This window comes from Thermobia domestica, chromosome 8, assembly GCF_964235325.1.
Source record: "Thermobia domestica chromosome 8, izTheDome1.hap1.1, whole genome shotgun sequence".
In the NCBI taxonomy this organism is placed as follows: domain Eukaryota; kingdom Metazoa; phylum Arthropoda; class Insecta; order Zygentoma; family Lepismatidae; genus Thermobia; species Thermobia domestica.
The window spans coordinates 273,424,059-273,443,643 of NC_137461.1; the positions used below are offsets into that span (position 1 = coordinate 273,424,059).

The 19,585-nt window shown below is 36.5% G+C and overlaps 1 protein-coding gene across 1 annotated transcript in view; it reads right to left on the reverse strand.

The window, feature by feature from the left end:
* LOC145693637 (pseudouridine-5'-phosphate glycosidase-like) overlaps positions 1-19,585 on the reverse strand; it is a 116,445-nt gene that overhangs the window by 34,981 nt on the left and 61,879 nt on the right. Inside the window, exon 7 of the mRNA XM_081769818.1 lies at positions 10,499-10,580. Within this exon, the coding sequence (XP_081625944.1) occupies positions 10,499-10,580 (82 nt within the window). The remainder of the gene's footprint in view (positions 1-10,498; positions 10,581-19,585) is intronic.

Below are 19,585 nucleotides of genomic sequence, written 5' to 3' on the forward strand. Positions count from 1 at the left end.
GATTCATCACTTTGAACCAGGGAGTAAACGCCAGAGTATGGAGTGGCTAAGCGGTTAGCGTACGCGCCTTTGGCGTGGGAGGCCCGGGTTCAATTCCCGGCGGGAGCCCATGTGGTTCGGATTCCACGTTAATCAGTAGGTCCACGTCTCATATAGCCTCGCTGCTGAACGGGACGTTAAACTCGTCAAGTCAAGCCAGAGTATGGAATGGAAGCACCCGTCAAGAAGAAATTCAAGAACCAACCTTCTGCAGAAAAAATGATGCTCACAGTCTTTTGGGACTCATAAGGTCCAACCCTGGAGCATAACTGGAAAAGGGGTCAACAATAAACAGTCAAGCCACAGTGATATGATAAAAAGCCTGCAATTCGTAATAAACGCAGAGGCCGATTGTCGGAAGGCATTCTTGTGTTGCATGACAATGCGCGTCCACATACCACCGCCCACACCGCTCATACTCTTTAGACGCTGCATTTCGAGGGGTTGGAGCATTCTGCACACAGTTACCATCTGTTTGGTCCAGATGCTTCCAGAGGCCGTCGATTCAGCTCCGATCAACAGGTGAAGGAAGTGATGCATTCGTGGTTTGCTGTGCAACTAAAATCCTTCTGTGCAGAGGATATCGGAAAGCTTTTGCAATGGTGGACCGGGTACTTTGAAAAACAGGGTGATTATGTTAAAAATTATATGAATAAAACCATTGTACTCTTCTGGTAATAAATAATAAAAATTGATTGCAGATACTCATTGACTTACCGTCTTATATTAATATGAAATACAACTCTTAACGAGTGGGGTATGTATGTATTACATGTCTGTCTGTAAATAGCTTAAAAATACTGAACCGGCCTCAGTGAAACATTCAGCAATTGTATATCTAAAATTACACATGGAACATGTATTAAGAATCAGTGGCGTCTTCTGACGTTCATGTTCGGGCGTTGACAAGAAAGGAAAAATATATTAACCCTCCCAACCATAGACGAAACTAGAGAAGGACCCCCTCTCCCCAAGAGCGATGATGAGCCCATCCACATTTATTTTACTGATCGAAAATGTGATAAATTCACATCAATTTGCGCATAACTATTCTAGTGGCATTTGCATTCGACATATGAATATTTAATAGTGGCTATACTTTGCCCACCCATCGATTTCTTGAATATAATCTGTGCCTGAAATATCTCTCAATTTTCGGAAGTAAAGAACCATGACCGTTCCTCCATAATACGCCAACCTATAAATAGCGATTTTCTTCTAACAATTTAGTATGCAAATTATAAAGATGAATCAAAGAGAATGTTATTACGTAAGGAATAATTTTATTATAATAATTATATAAGTAAATTTTGAAGTTTTTATTCCAAGTATCTAAAACATGAGATTATAGGTTTATTTAAATAACATGGGGAATTTCTTCGTCCTTCCTTTAGACCCCTAAAAATTAAAAATATTCACTTTTGGCAATTTTCCTGAGAGTTTGTCTTGGAAACCTATAATCATGCCGAATTTCAACTTTGTATGTCAACTGGAAGTACCCCTTTAATTTATGTCAGTTCATGTAGTGTTATGTATAGTTAGGATGTAACCTCAAAATAGGAACTGAAAATTGAAAACAAGCAATTATTTACTTACAATTACTTGAATTCCAGCTCGGCTCGTCTTTCTTTGCGTAGAAACCTCTGGATTACTGTTTAAAAAACAGTAATAGGGGGCCCGAAACCGTAAGTCTTGAGGACTAAAATTACGAAAAATTAGGGAATGAAAAAGGCAGAATGGAAAACCGTTCTGTAGCTTAACGTCCAGGCTTTTTTAAAACATCTATTGACCCTGGGAACGCAACTTTATTGGAAGGAGAGAAAATTTATTGTATTTCTTTTCACCGTATTCCTTACATGTATTTTAGCAAGAAGTCGATTACACCCTTAACTTATGAATTGAATGATATGTTTAACAATAAAAAAAAGTGCGTAGATCATAACCCCCCCCCCCCCAAAAAAAAATCCGTATTGCTATAAAATATCTCTACATCCACTGATAAATCTATAGACTAGGCAACGCTTGAGAGAAGCAGAAATCTCAAGACGTTGATTCCCTAAACAACGCCTTGGATTACAGAAGCAAGAAGTGAGAAACACGAAGCGCATGCGCAACATGAGTCTTCTAAAGCAGTGAAAATGCAACCAAAGCGTTGCCAACGACCTACTCGCAGAGGAGCCTTCTCAAAACATGACGGGGATCGCACAGTACTGCTCGGTTCTTTTGCACTTCAACGGTTGATTCTGCATCGTTAAAAAAAATCCATAGTTCTGACGATCAGTTTAATTAAATTAAAATACTCTTTTCTTCATTTTTCGTTGGGCGATAACACACGACTTGCACACCCAGAGAAGACGCTACTGTTAAGAATAATAAAGAGAAATACTGTACATATATCCCATGATTTAAAAAAAAAATAAAAACCCACAAAACAGAAAAGTCGTAGCGTTAGCTTGCTGACGGCAAAATCATGGAAACTGTCAAAGAATCACATCATTGACAGAAATTTAACTGCAGGTAACACGAAAAATTATAACGATAGAATCGTATCGATTTCTTAGTAGTAGTAGTATATACACATCCTAGGTTGAAATTGACAAAAGTAGTGTCGCATATTATGTAAGTGTTTTGAGTTAACTTCGCATTCGGGCAAATAATGCGTCAGAAGTGTGCCGTCATTATGGCTTAATGGCTCCTGGCTCAGGACCCACAGTCAATGACCTAGGAGTACGTAGGACAACCCCTTAATTTTTGGAAATTGCCAAAACTAAATATTAAGTATGATACTATCGGACCGATATATATATATATATATATATATATATATATATATATATATATATATATATATATATATATATATATATATATATACCGTATCTCTGTAAGTTCGAGTGGTTCATCCTGCATCCTGTTCCCTTGTATGAGTAAAAAGATGCCAAAAATACAAATTTCGGAGGTTTTTGACTTTATTTTATTCTCTTTGATTAGGCTTTGTTACCTTATACGGTTATAAAGAAGAGTAAAGGGATCCATTCCCTTTCATAAGACATAGATATTTTGGTGACTTATTTCAAAATTTTCAAGAAGTTCATTGACCCACCTCTTAAATTTGGGAATTGTCAAAAAACATATAGTTGGTAAATGCTCTCTATCGCTCAAATATATTGAATATCTCTATAAATTTGGATGCCACTGCTTATTTCCTTCTATGGGTAATAAATTGCCAAAATATCGTACTACCACGTGGTATTATTGGCCAAATTTATCTTCTTTGATGAGGCTTTATCAAGATATATCGTTATATGGTTGGATACAAAAGTTTATTCTCTTTTCCACGACATAGGTACATCTATACTTTCTTGTCAAACTTTGAGAAGGGTGTACTAGCTCATCCCTTAAATTTAGGAATTGTAAAAAGAAAATATAATCAAAATTCATAAATGTTCCCTAGTACTTGAATATACTGTATATCTCTGTAAATTTGGGAGGTCATGCATATCCCCTTCTGTGGGTAAAAAAAATGTCAAATTATTCAAATTAACGCGTCATCATCACGTGGTTGGATATTGACGTAATTTATCCTCCCTTCGCCTGCTACATCACCAATTGGTCTCTTTTATCGCCTCTTGTAACGTATTAGCAAAACGCACATCTATTTGCTTGGCTCTTGACTTTCACCACGCTCTTGAAATTACTGTTCACTCTCTTGTCTCAAAGAATGAAACTTGTATATCTTCACTATAACGTTCGTGTGATCTGGCTAAATTACTTCTGCAGTAGTTTCACTAAGTTGGAATATTTAGTTTCCGGTACTTTCTTTGGTGCTACAATTTGTCTTAACACATATCCTATCATCACACGGATATCAACACTGCAACTTTTTTCTTATCTCTTAAGTCAATAACGTAGCAATTTTGCTCCAATATCTCTATATGTATGCTTCAATATAATTTTTTTGCGGCTCAAACTCCTCAAAGTAATGTACACTCATGTCCAAAATGATTGTCGCGTAAGTCTTATCTATAACTGTCTTCTTGTACGAATATAATTTGATAATGATTTTGCAGGGTACTTTTAATACTGATACTATTTGTATAATCGGGAAATGTATATTTGTGGTAAATTTCATAGGAAAAGAATTATAATAAGTAAAAATTAGAATAAGTAAAACAAAATCTTGCTAAATGGACAAGAAAATTTTATTTTCGCTTTATTGTTCTTATTTGCTGCTGTTTTGACATGAAATTTGCCACATACATGTCTGCCGATTATACACATACTAATATTATAAGAAATACGGGCGAATTCGTTATCAAGTTATATTCCTCCAACAACATATTTATAGACATGTGACAATAATTTTGGACATGAGTGTACCTTTTCATATACTGGAACTTGCTTCTGGTATTGTATTATATTATTGAAGAAGATTCTATTTCCTCGTCATCAACGTGTCAAAAATACCTATTTAACCAGTATTGCAACTGTTGCGTAAGTAGAACTAGAAATCTTGTAAACTTTATTATTGTGACGTAATTACTAATATAAACTCAGAAGTATCGCCGACAGCCATTTACAGTTTCTACAGATTTCTGTCCCTAGAAACTCATTAAACTAAATAAATAACCACATAGAAACAGAAGTTTCTTGAAGTAATACCTATTGTGTCATGAACCTGATTAATTTATACCACTTTAATTACTTCATTTTCCAACGATTTACTATAATGAACTTGGGAATTTTCATCTCCTCACCCCAACAAATGTGAAACATGGCTAGTACCATATGTTTCTTTTGAGCTGTTAAGAATAAGAGAAAAGTATTTGGTTAAAAAAAAAAACAACAGTTTTTTAATATAGCAAGTGTACAGACCTCAGTAAATGAGAGCGGTTTTTAAGCACTAAATTAGGCAACAGTGTCAGGGCGTTTGCGGTATATCGACAAAAAGCGGTTTTTCAACGTCATTTGCAGTACTGTTCAAAATTCTTCTTAGATATAATATGGGACATTTGCAGTGCGTAGCGCGCAATGTGTATCAAAAACATACGTAAAGGTGTCTTCCATGCACATACACAATAATTCACACAATTAGAGCACATTGGAAATATTAATGTCAGAGTAAGATTCCCGTGAGCTCTCGCTATATTTCGACACAGATTTCTTAGTCTTTACCCAGAAACCAGACGAACCAATCATTGAACCATCGACATACCTAGGATCCACATCTGACGAAGTAGCAGCGTACGGTCAACCGGGTTAGCGGCTTCAAAAGCTATGCTCTACAGCAGTGCTATTCAACCGGGGGTACGCAAAAATGTTTCTGGGCTAGGTAATCCTAAAATAAGTAGACCCTTTTTCCAATATTCGACCAAGAATCGAGGAGTTGGCATCCTGGAAACAAGCTCAATCATCTCATTAACAGGTTAGTTCTAAAGTTGGTTTTAGTTTTTGAATTTTCAACATTGTCCTCAGTGAGCGAATTTATCAGGGAGGATGAGGGGAAAATCCCTCTCATTAGAACTGGATGTATCCCATGTTTTGAAATTTTCCATGTTAATTTTTCGGATGTGAACTTTATCCTCTTGTAAATAGTCTTTTGACGGGCACACTGATTGATCTTTTATTGGGTCTCCACTTATCCACCTTTTTAATCAACAGAAAATGTCTATATTCAGTTTAATAGGTTCATTTCGATTTAGTCTCTTTTAAACAGCTTCAGGGGTACATAATTGGATAGCGAACTGTGTCTAGGGGTACGCGAGAAAAAAAAAAGTTGAATAGCACTGTTCTACAGTGTTTAATTAACTCACGTCACCTGCTACATTTACAAGACAAAACGGTTCACCTAAACTATCACGAGGGCCAACAACTGTATTGGAACTGTATGTTGTAATCCCTATAGCAGAACAGTGTTATCGTATGTGGAGGATTTTATGATCTATTAGTCGCTCCATCAAACCTTCGGCTTGCTGTACGCTATACATTAAAATCGTAATTAATTAAAAGTTGTTTGCATTCTTAATTCAAAGATTCTTCTTCATTTTTTTTTTGTTTTTTTGTTTTTTTTCCCACCGACTACGTAAGTTGCAGTTACACAAATATTAATACTCAGGTCTAAATATGGTTATGGCCTGTTAATGGTAGTACGCTATATATAAATTGGCGAAAAGCTTGTTAAATATTTCACTTCTTAATGTGAACAGTACCAGCTGTCTGTAGCTGTTCTTGATTGTAATGTGTTTGACATGGAATAAATACTTATTTATTTAATGTAAGTAATCACAACTTCATTTACATTTAATACCTTTTGTCCAAGGTGACCAGAACTTTTACTTTCAAAAACGGGACGCATACGAATCGGCGACGGGGGTGGGGGTGACTTCCACATTGCATTTTGGGACTCAGCAGTGTTTTCAATTTACAAAATACACAAGTAAGAATAATAGCACAGCGTTTCTAACTTAAGTACTGCCCAACAATACCTTTAACTACTTGAACACAGAATTCCCACTCAATTTCCACTTGAGCCACAGAACACTCAATTCTCATTTGAATATTCAGAAGTTCTAGTAACGGCTAATCCTTCCCAATGAGCGCTGGTACGGAAGAGTGTAGAGTTAGCATTGACCATTTATATTTTGAATAATAATTACGGGACACCTGAGTCGTTGGCTTAAAAACGAGACATTTAGGCGTCCCGTTTGAGAATTAGAAAAAACGGGACAACGGTTGAAAATAAGGGACTGTCCCGGCTAAAAGGGACGTCTGGTCACCTTGCTTTTGTCTCAACAATAAACAGCAACGCAAGTTCGTGTCTAGCATTAACACTATCAGTTTTCAAATAAAAGTAAGCAGGCAGCGAACATTGTAGAACGACGACTATTAGCTATTAGGAATTGCCATTACTCACAGACAGACATTTCAATTTCTTAATACCGATATATCAGGTAGTCTATAAAGTATTGAGCCTTTTTACGCACAAGATGGCGTCAGTGTCACAAATCTAAGCATATGAGTTGCAGCAATTCAAATCTAACGTCATTGGTCAGCTCACACTGAAAGCTATTAAATGTGCAAAGAGTGTTGAAATTCTTAACCTCAGAGATAAGGTATTGTATCGGAAAGATGAATGAACTTTTCGAGATGTGTTCAGAAAGTATCGAACCTTATTTTTTCCAGTAAAAGGAACACTAATGCGGAGTCGTTAATTTTTCCCGCCTGCGGAGTCAGTCAATCACTGGCAGTCGGCCAACGAGTAAAGACGTGTAATGAGCGGTCGTCGGATTTCAGTTTTTCTTTTTTCTTTCTTTTTCTTTTTTTTTCAAAACGATAGAAAAACTTGAGCAGCGATACACCATCAAATTTTGCCAAATGCTTGGTGATACCCAAGCGGTAACCATTCAATTTTGAACGAGAATTTGGGCCTGAAGAGAGTGTCCGCGAAATTTGATTCAGGCTTTCATCGCCAAATACAACATTCCTGTGTGTCATCAGGCTCCCTAGTTGCCCAACATGGCTCCGTATTATAACTTTTGATTACTTTCTAAGCTGAAAATGCTACTAAAAGGGATCCGAATTGAGTCAAGAGAAGACATCATGTAGAATACGACAGCACGGTTGCTTCCCATTTCAAAAACTGCGCCCTACAAGTGTTTCCAACAATGACAGGTGTGCTGGGAGAAGTGTGTGCATTACCAAGACATTAGGGATTTAGTGTTTTGGATTTATAAATATATTTTGCCAACCAAAAGTTCGATACATTTGAACACACCTCGCAGAACTTTATTTCGATAAGGGTGCAAAAGTTGCGCTAGTTCATGATAAATTCTCTCTCTACTTTCCATAAGAACTCTACGACGCATTTTGGTTCATAATATCTTCTATTTAAGAATCATTTGATAATAATAAACTTTGTTACTATTGGAACTACAGAGCATTTTACAATTTTTACAAAATAATATATCTCATAAACAGTGGTGCCCCCCCTCATGTCCATGACGCATACCCCCTCAATTGTCTGTCCGTAGGTGTTCTTCCATGAAAAAAAAAACTTTTCTATTAATTTTTACACCCCCTCAAACATATTTATATAGATTTTACCCTCTCCCCCAATATTTCAATGACGCAGTTTGCGTCATAGCCCCCCTTCGTGGGCACCCCTGTCATAAATGGTTTAGACTATCAACAGGCCCGTATCCAGGGGGTCTAGGGGGCCGGGCCCTCCCTAAATTTTTGCTGCCCCCTAAAATTTTCACGGTAGACTTGCAAATAAACTATAATGTGGTTGGATCGGGCCTCCCTAACTTCAGCCGGCCCCTCCCTACATTTTTGGGTTGGCTACGGGCCTGACTATCAATAAACTAATATTAACATTTAGTTTCATCTAGGAAGTAAAAAGCAAGAACACACACCTTTAAAATTATTTCTTTTAAGAATATTTATTAACAAATATAATATTAATTAAACAAAACAATTAACTGACCCTCGTTATTTATCTTAAGCTTTGTTCAGATAACAAAAACAAAGTGAGAACTTCTCGTGATGTGTTCAGTTAACAGAATATGGTGACAACAACGTCTCTTAAGCCTTATTCAAACGAATAAACATGATGAAAAACATTTCTCGTAAGCCTTGTTCACATACAACCAGGGGTAAAAATGCGGGGGAACGCACAGGACGCCGTCCCCCCATCTCCAGAAAATATGTACTGAGTCCCCCCGTTTCTAAAAATTGCAATGTGCAAATATAGGCATGGGGACGCCGTGACGTCATGCCGCTACCTAGCGTCCCCCTACCTTTTCAGGTCCACTCTTACCCCTGACTGTAACATATAGTGAGAATAATCTCTGACGCCTCGTTCTGAGACAGCAAAACATGGCGTGAACATTTATTCCTCTTCAGTCTTGTTCAGACAACAAAATACTTTGACAATTTTTCTTAAACCTTGTTTAGACGACAATTTCTTACGCTTTGTACAGACAATAAAATATGGCAAGATAAGCATTGTTCAGATGACAAAATATGGTCAAAACGCTGTTTAAAAAAAAAAAAAAAAAGTTGGTGTTTCGCTTGGAAACAGAAGTATTTCTCAATCTTTTATATCCAAATTGAATGTTGTTTTGATTGGAATTTAACCGTAGTGTTCAGAGTCGAAGGCAAATAACAAGAAAACTTACTTGAAACGGAACCCAAATCAAAACTTAACATTTTATCCTATGCTTAATATCGCCAACTGGGAACGACTGAAATCACACTCTCAGAATATAGGCGCACTACCAAGTTGTCCAGAAAGAGAATAATATAACAGCAAAAGTTTATTTTTCATTTACATCTTTTCATCTTTGCCGTCTTTCAAGTGACATATCTATGCATGTATGTGTTGTAATATTGCTGACAAAACTTTACGACAGGTTACAATCAAACAATACACATACACACGAAAGTCCCAAGCAAATGTCAACGTGTATTCTTTATGTATCAGCTGCAAATTTAATTTGAGATGCAATTTCAGATTAAAATATTTCACTGTACAAGACATACCTTTAATTTATACCTGGAATTTCAGAAAAAAGAATTGCATTATAAACTGCAATCGCATGGCATTTTGTTTAACAAATCGTATATCCTTCCTTTAAAAAACAACAGTACCGGTCAGTGGCGTATTTAGGGGGGGCTTCCGGGCTTAAGCCCCCCCCCCGACATCTTACTTACTATAGTAAAGTATATGAAATATCTTGCAGAATTTTTACATTTTCAGGCAAAGCCCCTTCCCCGAAAGTTAGCAAAGCCCCTCCCGAAAAAAATCGTAAATACACCACTGGTACCGGTACTATGACACACAACTATCCCACCAATAATGGTGACTGATACTTCAAGTATACTTATACATGGTAAGTGTGTTTCGGATGTACTCCTACACACGGGTTAGTTTTACATTACACTCTCTAGTTCGTAGTCTTACGCATACACGAAAAGTAGGACTAATTTAGAAATGTTCTGCGACAGACGGAGCTATGTCTTTACAGTAAAGACATGTACGGTGCAATTGTCGGTAAAGTATCCGTTAACCTGTGCTAAACTGGTCCTACAACCTAGTATTTAATAGACCTATAATCTGCGTCAAGCAGGCGAAGCAGATAGAAAGGTGAGTATGGACATACAGAAAGAATTCTTTGTTTGAACACTTGCTGAGATGACTGGTGATCTTGTGGCCGAAAAGTCGAGCTATTGTTCACGTCTAGAAGGATACCAACTAGAGGTAATTTTATCACGTTAAACCCCAATGATTTGCGTGTATAAGTAACACTCTTAGTTTTTGGTAATTGGAAGAGTGATGGAGTGCTGCTTATATACTCAAGAATGCGTATATTTCAGACAATTGTGTATAACATTGTTGTTATTGTTGATCTGAACTCAGTTTTAAGATGACATACTGACTCGGGTCTCTCACACTTACCTGGATGAACCATTTCTTAATTTCTGCAACTCCACTGCCACCTGAGCTGCTACTTTGGCATTATTTTTTACAAGAGCCACATCTAGTAAATGTCAAGGAAAACTATCCTCATTTATAGTGTTGATTATAAGGATTTTTACAACACATTCCATCTCAAATTTGAATTTTGTGGATACAATTGCACAGTGGTAGAGCGCTCAGTTCTGGTGGAACGGACTCTGGTTCGATACCAGATCACGTGAGTGTGTGGTAGACATTATCATTTATCATCATCATTCATACATCCAATCAATTCTTTCATAATGATTTATTATTGTTAACCATCCGTATGCTTTAACATAAAGGGCGTGAGATGAACTTCTCTCTCCACCCATTGCTGTTCTAGGATTGAAGCTAACTTGAGATTATTTGTGAATATTACAGTGAAATTGTTAGAGCCAAGTAACAAATTATAATTTATTATAATCACCGTTTCTTTATACATAGTATTAGGTAGAGGTTTTGTTCAGAAAGTTACTTCATTTTATGAAGTAAAGACCTGTAAGCCTAAAGTTCTATGAACCTGATTTTAATCTATCGAAAACAATAAATTTTGGCTAATAGGAAGAATATACGAAGAAGATCTTTATTTAATAATGGGAACATTTGTAACTTGCGATATCTCATATATATATATATATATATATATATATATATATATATATATATATATATATATATATATATATATATATATATATATATATATATATATATATATATATATGACGTTATAGCACTACTGAGAATGTGTGTGTACATTTTCTGAACATTGTCAGTGGTTTGTTAGTAAATGTCTATAGCACTTACGCAGAATAGAATGAAGATGTGTTGAAGCGGGCATATACAAAATCGGAGGCCTCTTTGAGTTTCAGAGAAGCCAGTTTAGGGTGAAATTGTATTGATGCAAGTGTATTTAAGATAGATAGGGCCTTACGCAGAGTTCTTTTGAAATATGATTAGCGTCATACTAAACGTCTGACTACTGCAGGAAACGTTAGTCGAACTCTTCAGTATGGCACTAATCACGCGTCAGAACGACTCTGCATAAGGCCTATAGTGTTTAAATCTGTCGTGAGGAACAGTGTTCAAGGTCCATAGAACTGATAACAAAACAACATCGGCGGAGAGTAATAATGGACGAAAGAGAAGCCTCAACTCAGGGATCACAGGAGATCGAAGGGAATTTGACAAAGGATCATAGATCAAACGAGGAAATCAATCAGCAGCACGAACAGTCAATTACAGCAATTTATGCTTCTACACGAGTTTCGCAATCTGGTTGCAACTTCCAAACCACAGAGTATCACTCATAATATTGCAGCGCGACGAAAGTGGTGCCGAGAATATGCAACGTTTACGGTCAATGATTGGAAAACCTGTTATAATCCGATTGAGTCGTTTTGTATCTTTGTTTACTGTAAATACAAGGTAATATTTAGGAATGGCGGACACCTAAACAAGCTTCTTACGTTCTGCATTTTCATCTCGCTATAATGAAAACCTGACGGGGTCACTGTACTGACGTGGACCACAATTACTTTTGTTCAGTGGGGCCTTTGGTTACGCTCACAAGACACATTATTCTCAGTGATGACGTGGACAATCTTGGTGACCACGTACATTGCGTGGTACAGATGTTTCCCGCCAATGTAATGAGGAAATTTTCAAAATGACGATATGCAAATTCATCTGTTGAATTGGAGTTGTTAAGGAATGGCTTCAACAACATCGGAAGGAACTACACCACCTCCTTTGGTCCGCACAAGTCCCAAACCTCAACGTTATTGAAAATGTATGGACAATTCTGAAGCCTAGACTTTGAGCAGTTATCATTCTCTATGCTCACTGATGAAACTCAGTGCTCCTCTGCAGAAGAAACTGTACAATATTTCTCTAGTCATTCCACGTCGAATCAGTAGCTCTAAGTAGCAGTATTACACCCCCCCTCCAGAAGTCCGTCCTGGACCCGCCCCTGCGTCGAATCAGAGCTGTTCTGTACGTTAACGATGGTTTCATACCGTGATCTTCATTCCGCTACCGTATTCTCAGAATTTGCGGATGCCAAAGATGCAACAAGTAATTATACTGGTATGCCGACTATCGCAAACTAATACTCAAAACCAAAGTGCACTGCGTTAACGCAAACCGCTACGGAATGAGGTAACGTATTAATTACGCAAGTTTAATTTTTCAGTTGTTATCTTCATTATCATAACTTTCATTATTGTCATTATATATATTACGTAATGGGTAATAACGAAATATCTATCGTAATATACAGTATCTTATAAATACTGGCTATAGAGCATTTGGTTACATGATGCACGCTTACTTCCAACCACAGACTCCGGGACCAATGTTTTTGCCAGGCATACTTTCGGGGTGCTTTGCCCTGTCCGCTCACTCCCCCTCCCCCTTCCCGGAACTAACATAAATTAAATTGTTATTACCAATGTACCAAAATAGTGTTTCAGTGAAGTCCCTGACATTTTCATTTTGATCGCCCAAACAAAATTTTCTGGAAGATAACCTTCTCGGAACTTCGACATCCTATATTTTCCCTTATGAGCTCACTATCACAAATATTTTGAATTACGTTTTATTTTATTTTATTTTTTTTATGAATGACAGTGCACATAACCTCTTTGTTGATACAAAATGTGGCACGAGAATCAATAAAGCATTATCTTAAAATCAGAATAAAGCTACTTATATATGTTAATAAAGGTCATTGTTTTATTACGTACATACTTTCGTTAGTGTGCCTTACCCACGAAATTTCTCGTTGTCAATGCTATTAGCGTATTCCACTTTCAGTGATTATGCTTTTTGTTTTCAAAAAAAGAGAGAAAGAAAGAAAGAAAGAAAAGGAAAGAAAAGCTGCAACGAACAGTTAAAATTTTTAACACACATATACACAATTAAATATTGCTGTTCCAGTTCGTTTAATATTACTTTAATAACGACCAAAACTTACCACGATAATTATTTAAATAAATTAAACTATTTTTGTTCCTTTTACACGTTGTATTTCCTTAATATTTATCACTCGTTTCGCAGAAATTAAAGAGACACCTTCATTAACTATGGCTTCTTCGTCACTTATACTTTTAACAGCATAAAGAAAACAAGTTTAAACAAGTTTGGCCACAAGCTTTTGTTATCATAAGGTACCGGACTGTTATCCTGGTTGCCCTATATATACATGTTATCGTTGCAAATTAAAGATGAAATGAAGTATTGGTTCAGATGGAGAAGGGATAGAATTGGAGAAAACCGAAAGAAGAACGCAGCCAGGAATGAAGTCAGTACTCCAATAAAATAAAAAAGACACATTGAAAAATTGTCATAATTACAAGAAAGCTTTTGGTCGACCGCATATACTGTATATTGTACTTACCTGTGAGAGATTATCGATTAGTTGAAAACACTACAACATTGCTGTCACCAATTGCGAAGTATTGTAAGTAATAGCGTATTTTTAAGAGATACAAATGCTTCCTACGGAGCATGTCGTGGCGCATTGTGAAAATTTACTTATAGTCAAGGTGACCAGAACTTTTAGTTTCAAAAACGGGACGCATACGAATCGGCGACGGGGGGGGGGGAGGGGTGACTTCCACATTGCATTTTGGGACTCAGCAGTGTTTTCAATTTACAAAATACACAAGTAAGAATGATAACACAGCGTTTCTAACTTAAGTACTACCCAAGAATACTTTTAATTACAACACTCAGAATTCCCACTCAATTCCCGCTTGAACCACATAACACTCAATTCTGATTTGAATATTCAGAAGTTCTAGGCACGACTGAACCTTCCCAATAAGTGTAGGTACGGAAAAGTGAAGAATTAGCATTGACCATTTATATTTTGAATAATAATTATGGGACACCTGGGTCATGTTTGCTTAAAAACGGGACATCTAGGCGTCCCGTTTGATAATCAGAAAAAAACGGGACAACGGTTGAAAATAAGGGACTGTCACGGCTAAAACGGGACGTCTGGTCACCTTGCTTATAGTTGGAAATTAGTGATAAAATGTCAAATTCTGTCTTTTTAGGGTAGATTATAAAATGGTATATGGAAATTTTGGACTTTCTTAATAATCTTTTATGTACAGTAATAAATAAATACAGTTCAAATATTAAGTTCTCAGATATTTGGTGCTTTGTTGCTGAGTTTGTAGGAATCCAGAGACCAAGTGTTAGGAGCATAAATAAGGACCCCGCATTGCGGGGGGCCCAAGCCATCACGGGGCCCCAAATCGTAATGTAGGACGTAGAGAAGGGGCTCCATTTCATATTGTCTGCGGGGTGGCCCCCCAAGCCCTTAGTTACGCCACTGCCAAGTGTCCTAGTTTTTTAGTGGCCAACAATTCTGTGTAGGCGCTAGAGGTCTGCACAGGCTCAAGCCCGACCCAGCCCGCAGGACGGACTCGGGCCTACAAAGCATATATCACTTCGGGTCCTGGCCGTAAATTTTTAAATATACAGCCATATTTCTCGGGCTTAATTTTGTAAATATACTATACAACGATATTTATTGCACTGTCCTTTCTGGAGAACTTTTAAAGCACAACTGCAAAATTTAACCTCTAATTGCTCTAAATTTCGCGTTAATTATTAAGCTTCTGTAATTCCGGCTTATTTCGATCTCACTTGATTACCACACAAGCTCAGGCCGGGCTCGGGTCTAAATGCTAAAACATATTTCGGACTTGGGTCGGGCTTTACATTATAAATTCACGGGCTGGGCTAAAAATTCCGGCCGTTGCAGACTTCTAGTAGGTGCCTCTCAGAGAGAGGTGTTCTAGAGAGGAGGATAAAACTCCTAGATCAGGTGTCTTAGAGAGTGGGCGTGAAGATCAATCAGTGGAGTTTGTTGCCTTCTGAGTTGTTGCGGTTCCTTTTACCTAGAACAGCGTTTCCCAACCTTTTTCAACTTGCGGCACACTACAGATGTAACTTGAATTCTCGCGGCACACACATATAGATATTATTTGTAAATGTAAAATACCATGGTAATTCTTTTCTGTGATTACGATCTCCTTCTCACAGAGAAGAAAGTTCGAACACTGGTTTTCCTCCGTGGTAAATCATTAGATATGCTTATTTTTCATTCTAAATTTATAAACAGAAAACTATTGCAATGAAATATAGGAATCAGGTTTTTCAAAGTACACCTTCTTTTTCGAAAACTGTATCTAACCTTTCACTAAGAAGGAAGATCATTAAATAACGGAAGAACAAAGAAATCTCTTTTACTTTTAAAACACAAATGTAGTTAATTTGTATGCATGTTTACTTTGTCGAAAGGATTGAATGATATTTTAAAATTTCAGGTTATGAAACAGTCTGCAACAATAAAGAAGCAATAATGATAACAAATACTTTTTTCAACATTAAAAATGTACAGAAAAGTAACACAGTACGAAACTTAAAATTCATTCATTGTAGAAGTTCACAATAATATGAAATACACATACACATTTTTCCCTTTGTCTTGCAATTTGATTGCTATAGAATTAATCATTTCATTTCATTTTTCCTCGCGGCACACCAGCGGCACACCGGTTGGGAAACGCTGATCTAGAAATATCGGCTGACTTCGTTGATCTTCGTTATTTGTCGATCGTTCACAATGTCTTCTTTGTGGTTGTCGTCTGAAGTTGTTTACAGCCAATCACGTACGATATTATTAAACGGAAAAAAATGGCGAAAGATGAGACATATACCAATTGGTAAATCTTATTGTCCTGAACAAAATGAAAACTTCATACGTAACTTTTGAAAAATGGAGAAAACCCCGTTAATTTGAAAACTACACATTGCCGCTTTATGAGAACCATCCCACTTATTAAGGTGAAAATGATATTGAAATATACTCTCATTAAAATTCAATTTAATGTTTCCACATATACAGAGCTATAGCCCCTCCCTTGACGCTCAGGGATACACTGGATAAAATGGGCTTCTCTCTTGCTTTATACTGGATAAAGCGGCAAACTATGGTTTAGCCTCTCCTTTGATCATATCCTGGATCCGCCACTATATATATAATTTTATAATTTGAATATAATTTTATATTTATATATAATTTTATTTTTAGCGGGACGCAACGGTATGGTGTAGAGGAACCTTTTAATAAGAACGAAATTATTTCCTCTCCTGTTTCGAAAAGGAGTTGAGGAGAAACTTCGAAAAAAATCAAATAGTAAATATATAGTTTTATTGAAAATCACAGTTTTTATTACTTTCCTTTTCCTTTATGAAATATAGAAATATTTGGGCCCTTCTGTTTCTTGCTTCCCTTTTGTCATTCCTTTTTCGCTCGGTAATATAAACCATCAAGGCTTTGAACCAACTAGATTTTATTTTTCTGAAAAGACTGACCTTCCATAATGGAATAATCCCAACAAATTTATCTGGCGCTGAAGTTTCACTAAACTAAAAGCTAGTACAAAAAATCTGTTGGGACCCCACCTCTGTACTTTCTGCGCAGAGGACCCTTTACTCAGTACCTATTTTAGGGTCGTACTAAGTTAACCCGCCACTTTCAGTCCTAGGCTTCCATAGGATTACTGAATTGTAAAGTAAAGTAGATTTGCGTTGATTGGCAATCCCCATTGTTGTCCTTATCTTTACAGACAAGTGAATGACGAATAATATTTTCGAACTCTATATTATGAAGCTATAAACCTAAGAAATGTAACGGAGGTCACGTGTCCCGATACACAAAATAGGATATTCTGCACCATTAAACATTAAATTGAAAATATATTCTTTTGATGTTACAGTTTACTAAACATATAGAAATATAAACTTATGTACCATTTAATCTCCACAAGCAATTTATGTGGATAGCACAGACCTCCAAAGTCATGTCTCGATATTTCTGTGTAACGGAGGTCATACCATCAAGCGATGTCGTTACTCACCGCACGAAACCTGTTCAGAACTGGCAATACTTTCTAGTGAAGGAAGATGGCGCGTGTGATTAGTGACTGCAGCTGAATCGAGCAGATAAGCAATCAATTACGCAGGTAAGTGCAAAATATATTAAAAATTTCAGGCATGACTTTTGAAAACGTAACAACGGTCACCTGATTCAAAGAATAAGTTGATTCCTGTATGTAAAATAAACTACTATTTTTTAAATCACATTCACAATCCTAACGTTACTTAAGAGGCCAGCACGATTAAGCTCACGTGCGAACGATAGCTGAATCTATAGCCCGAAAATGAAACGGCGGTCACTGTAACAGCGGTCACGAATTGGCTAATTTTTTGCGTGACCGACGATACAAAAAATGACCGCTGTTACATGCGTGACCGCCGATACTTACTGTTTCAATTAGAAGATTCTTTCTAATGATCAAGTTATATAAAACTACAGAATTAAGGATTGCAAAGAGTAATGAAAAGTCTCTTAGAAATATTTGAGATACGAGATGGATTAGAGGCTTGTGTTTATTGCTCAGCATGTTTTAGAATCTTACTGATTGCTTTACTTTCTTTTAAATACAAATAAGTTTAGGAAACCATTGGGCCTTTTGTGGAGTGAAATACAGACAGAAGCGGAGGTCACTGAAAACTGATTTAGGTCCTTCTAAGAATAGCACTTTTAATATTTTATTGTGAGTGCATGTAATATTAATTGAAAGTATAATTTATTAACACATTAGAGTTCGTAGTATTTTACTATTACAGAATGGTATGAAGATTTTCCATAATTTTCCTAAACAAAGAATCAAGACGCTGCGTTCAGTTTGATCTTTTATTTTATTTTGTCCTACAGTGTATGGTAGGAAAAAGGGGCCTGCTTCTAGTTTGCTGGAATTATTCTGCAAAATACTGATTACGCTACGAGATTTTGTAGATCTTTTCAGACGATGATCAGTATTTTTAAACGAATACGTTTTATAAGTTAAAATTTGAAACCACTGCTTTACAGGTATTTGTTTCTTTTTACTTCCTATGTAGCGATGGATGTTCAGACTCCAACATCTTCAAAATCAGAATCCACCCTACGGAGGTATTTACACAATCGAAATGAAAATCTTCTTTCACAGAAGAAAGTCAGGCAAAGAAGGAAGCTTAGTGGTTCGGCACTTGAAGAAAAAACAAGGAAGGATTGAGAGAGGCAACGTAGAAGATGTGCAAAAATGACAGAAGATGAAGTTGAAAAGAGAGTACGACAAAAGAAAAGCTAGTCATTGGACAATGGGTAATTGTGAAGCTCGATGGAATATTGTACCCTGGGACTATTACTAAATTGGACAGCTGTAATCAGGGGTGTAGCCAAGGGGGGGCCCATCGGGGCCGGGCCCCCCCAAATGGTTTCCTGGCCCCCCCAAATGACCAGCTTTTAAAACATCATAGTAAAATTATCTCGCTTCATTCATTTAAAAGTAACAAATTTTATTGACAATTAATAATTTATGGTAAAATAGTAAGGAGAAATGTTGTTTTTTTCCATACCGATATAGTATACTATACTATACTATACTATACTATACCGAAAAATAGTATAGTATCTCTTCCTTATACCGATCGAAAAATAGGATACTTTTTTTTTGTGACAGCAGATTACACAATTTACTGCGATTTATATGCTTTAACAAGTATATTTTTATATGCTTTAACAAGTGTTTTAAAAGACATAGAGGATGGAAAATTTGGTGAGAAACAATGCTTTTATTCAATTTGGATTTCATTCGCTCTCTCTTTTATTTCTATTCAGTGTAATATTTTTTTCTTTTTTTTAAAGTCACGAATAATAAATATTTTTGTCAGGAAACCGTAAAGAAGTTAACTGAAATTTCAAAGAAAATCAATCTTGAGTAGATAGGTTCTGTATACAAGGTCTTAAATTTAAAGATAACCAAGAAAAGTTTTGTTGCTTTTTCACCCACCACCTTCGAACATTGATATGTCACCTAACCTGGAAGATCAAAAATAGTCCCCATGAGCATCGACGACCTTCTGAAAACGTTTTGGAAGGCCATGGAATCCATCGCGGTAGAACTTGGTGGACCGTGA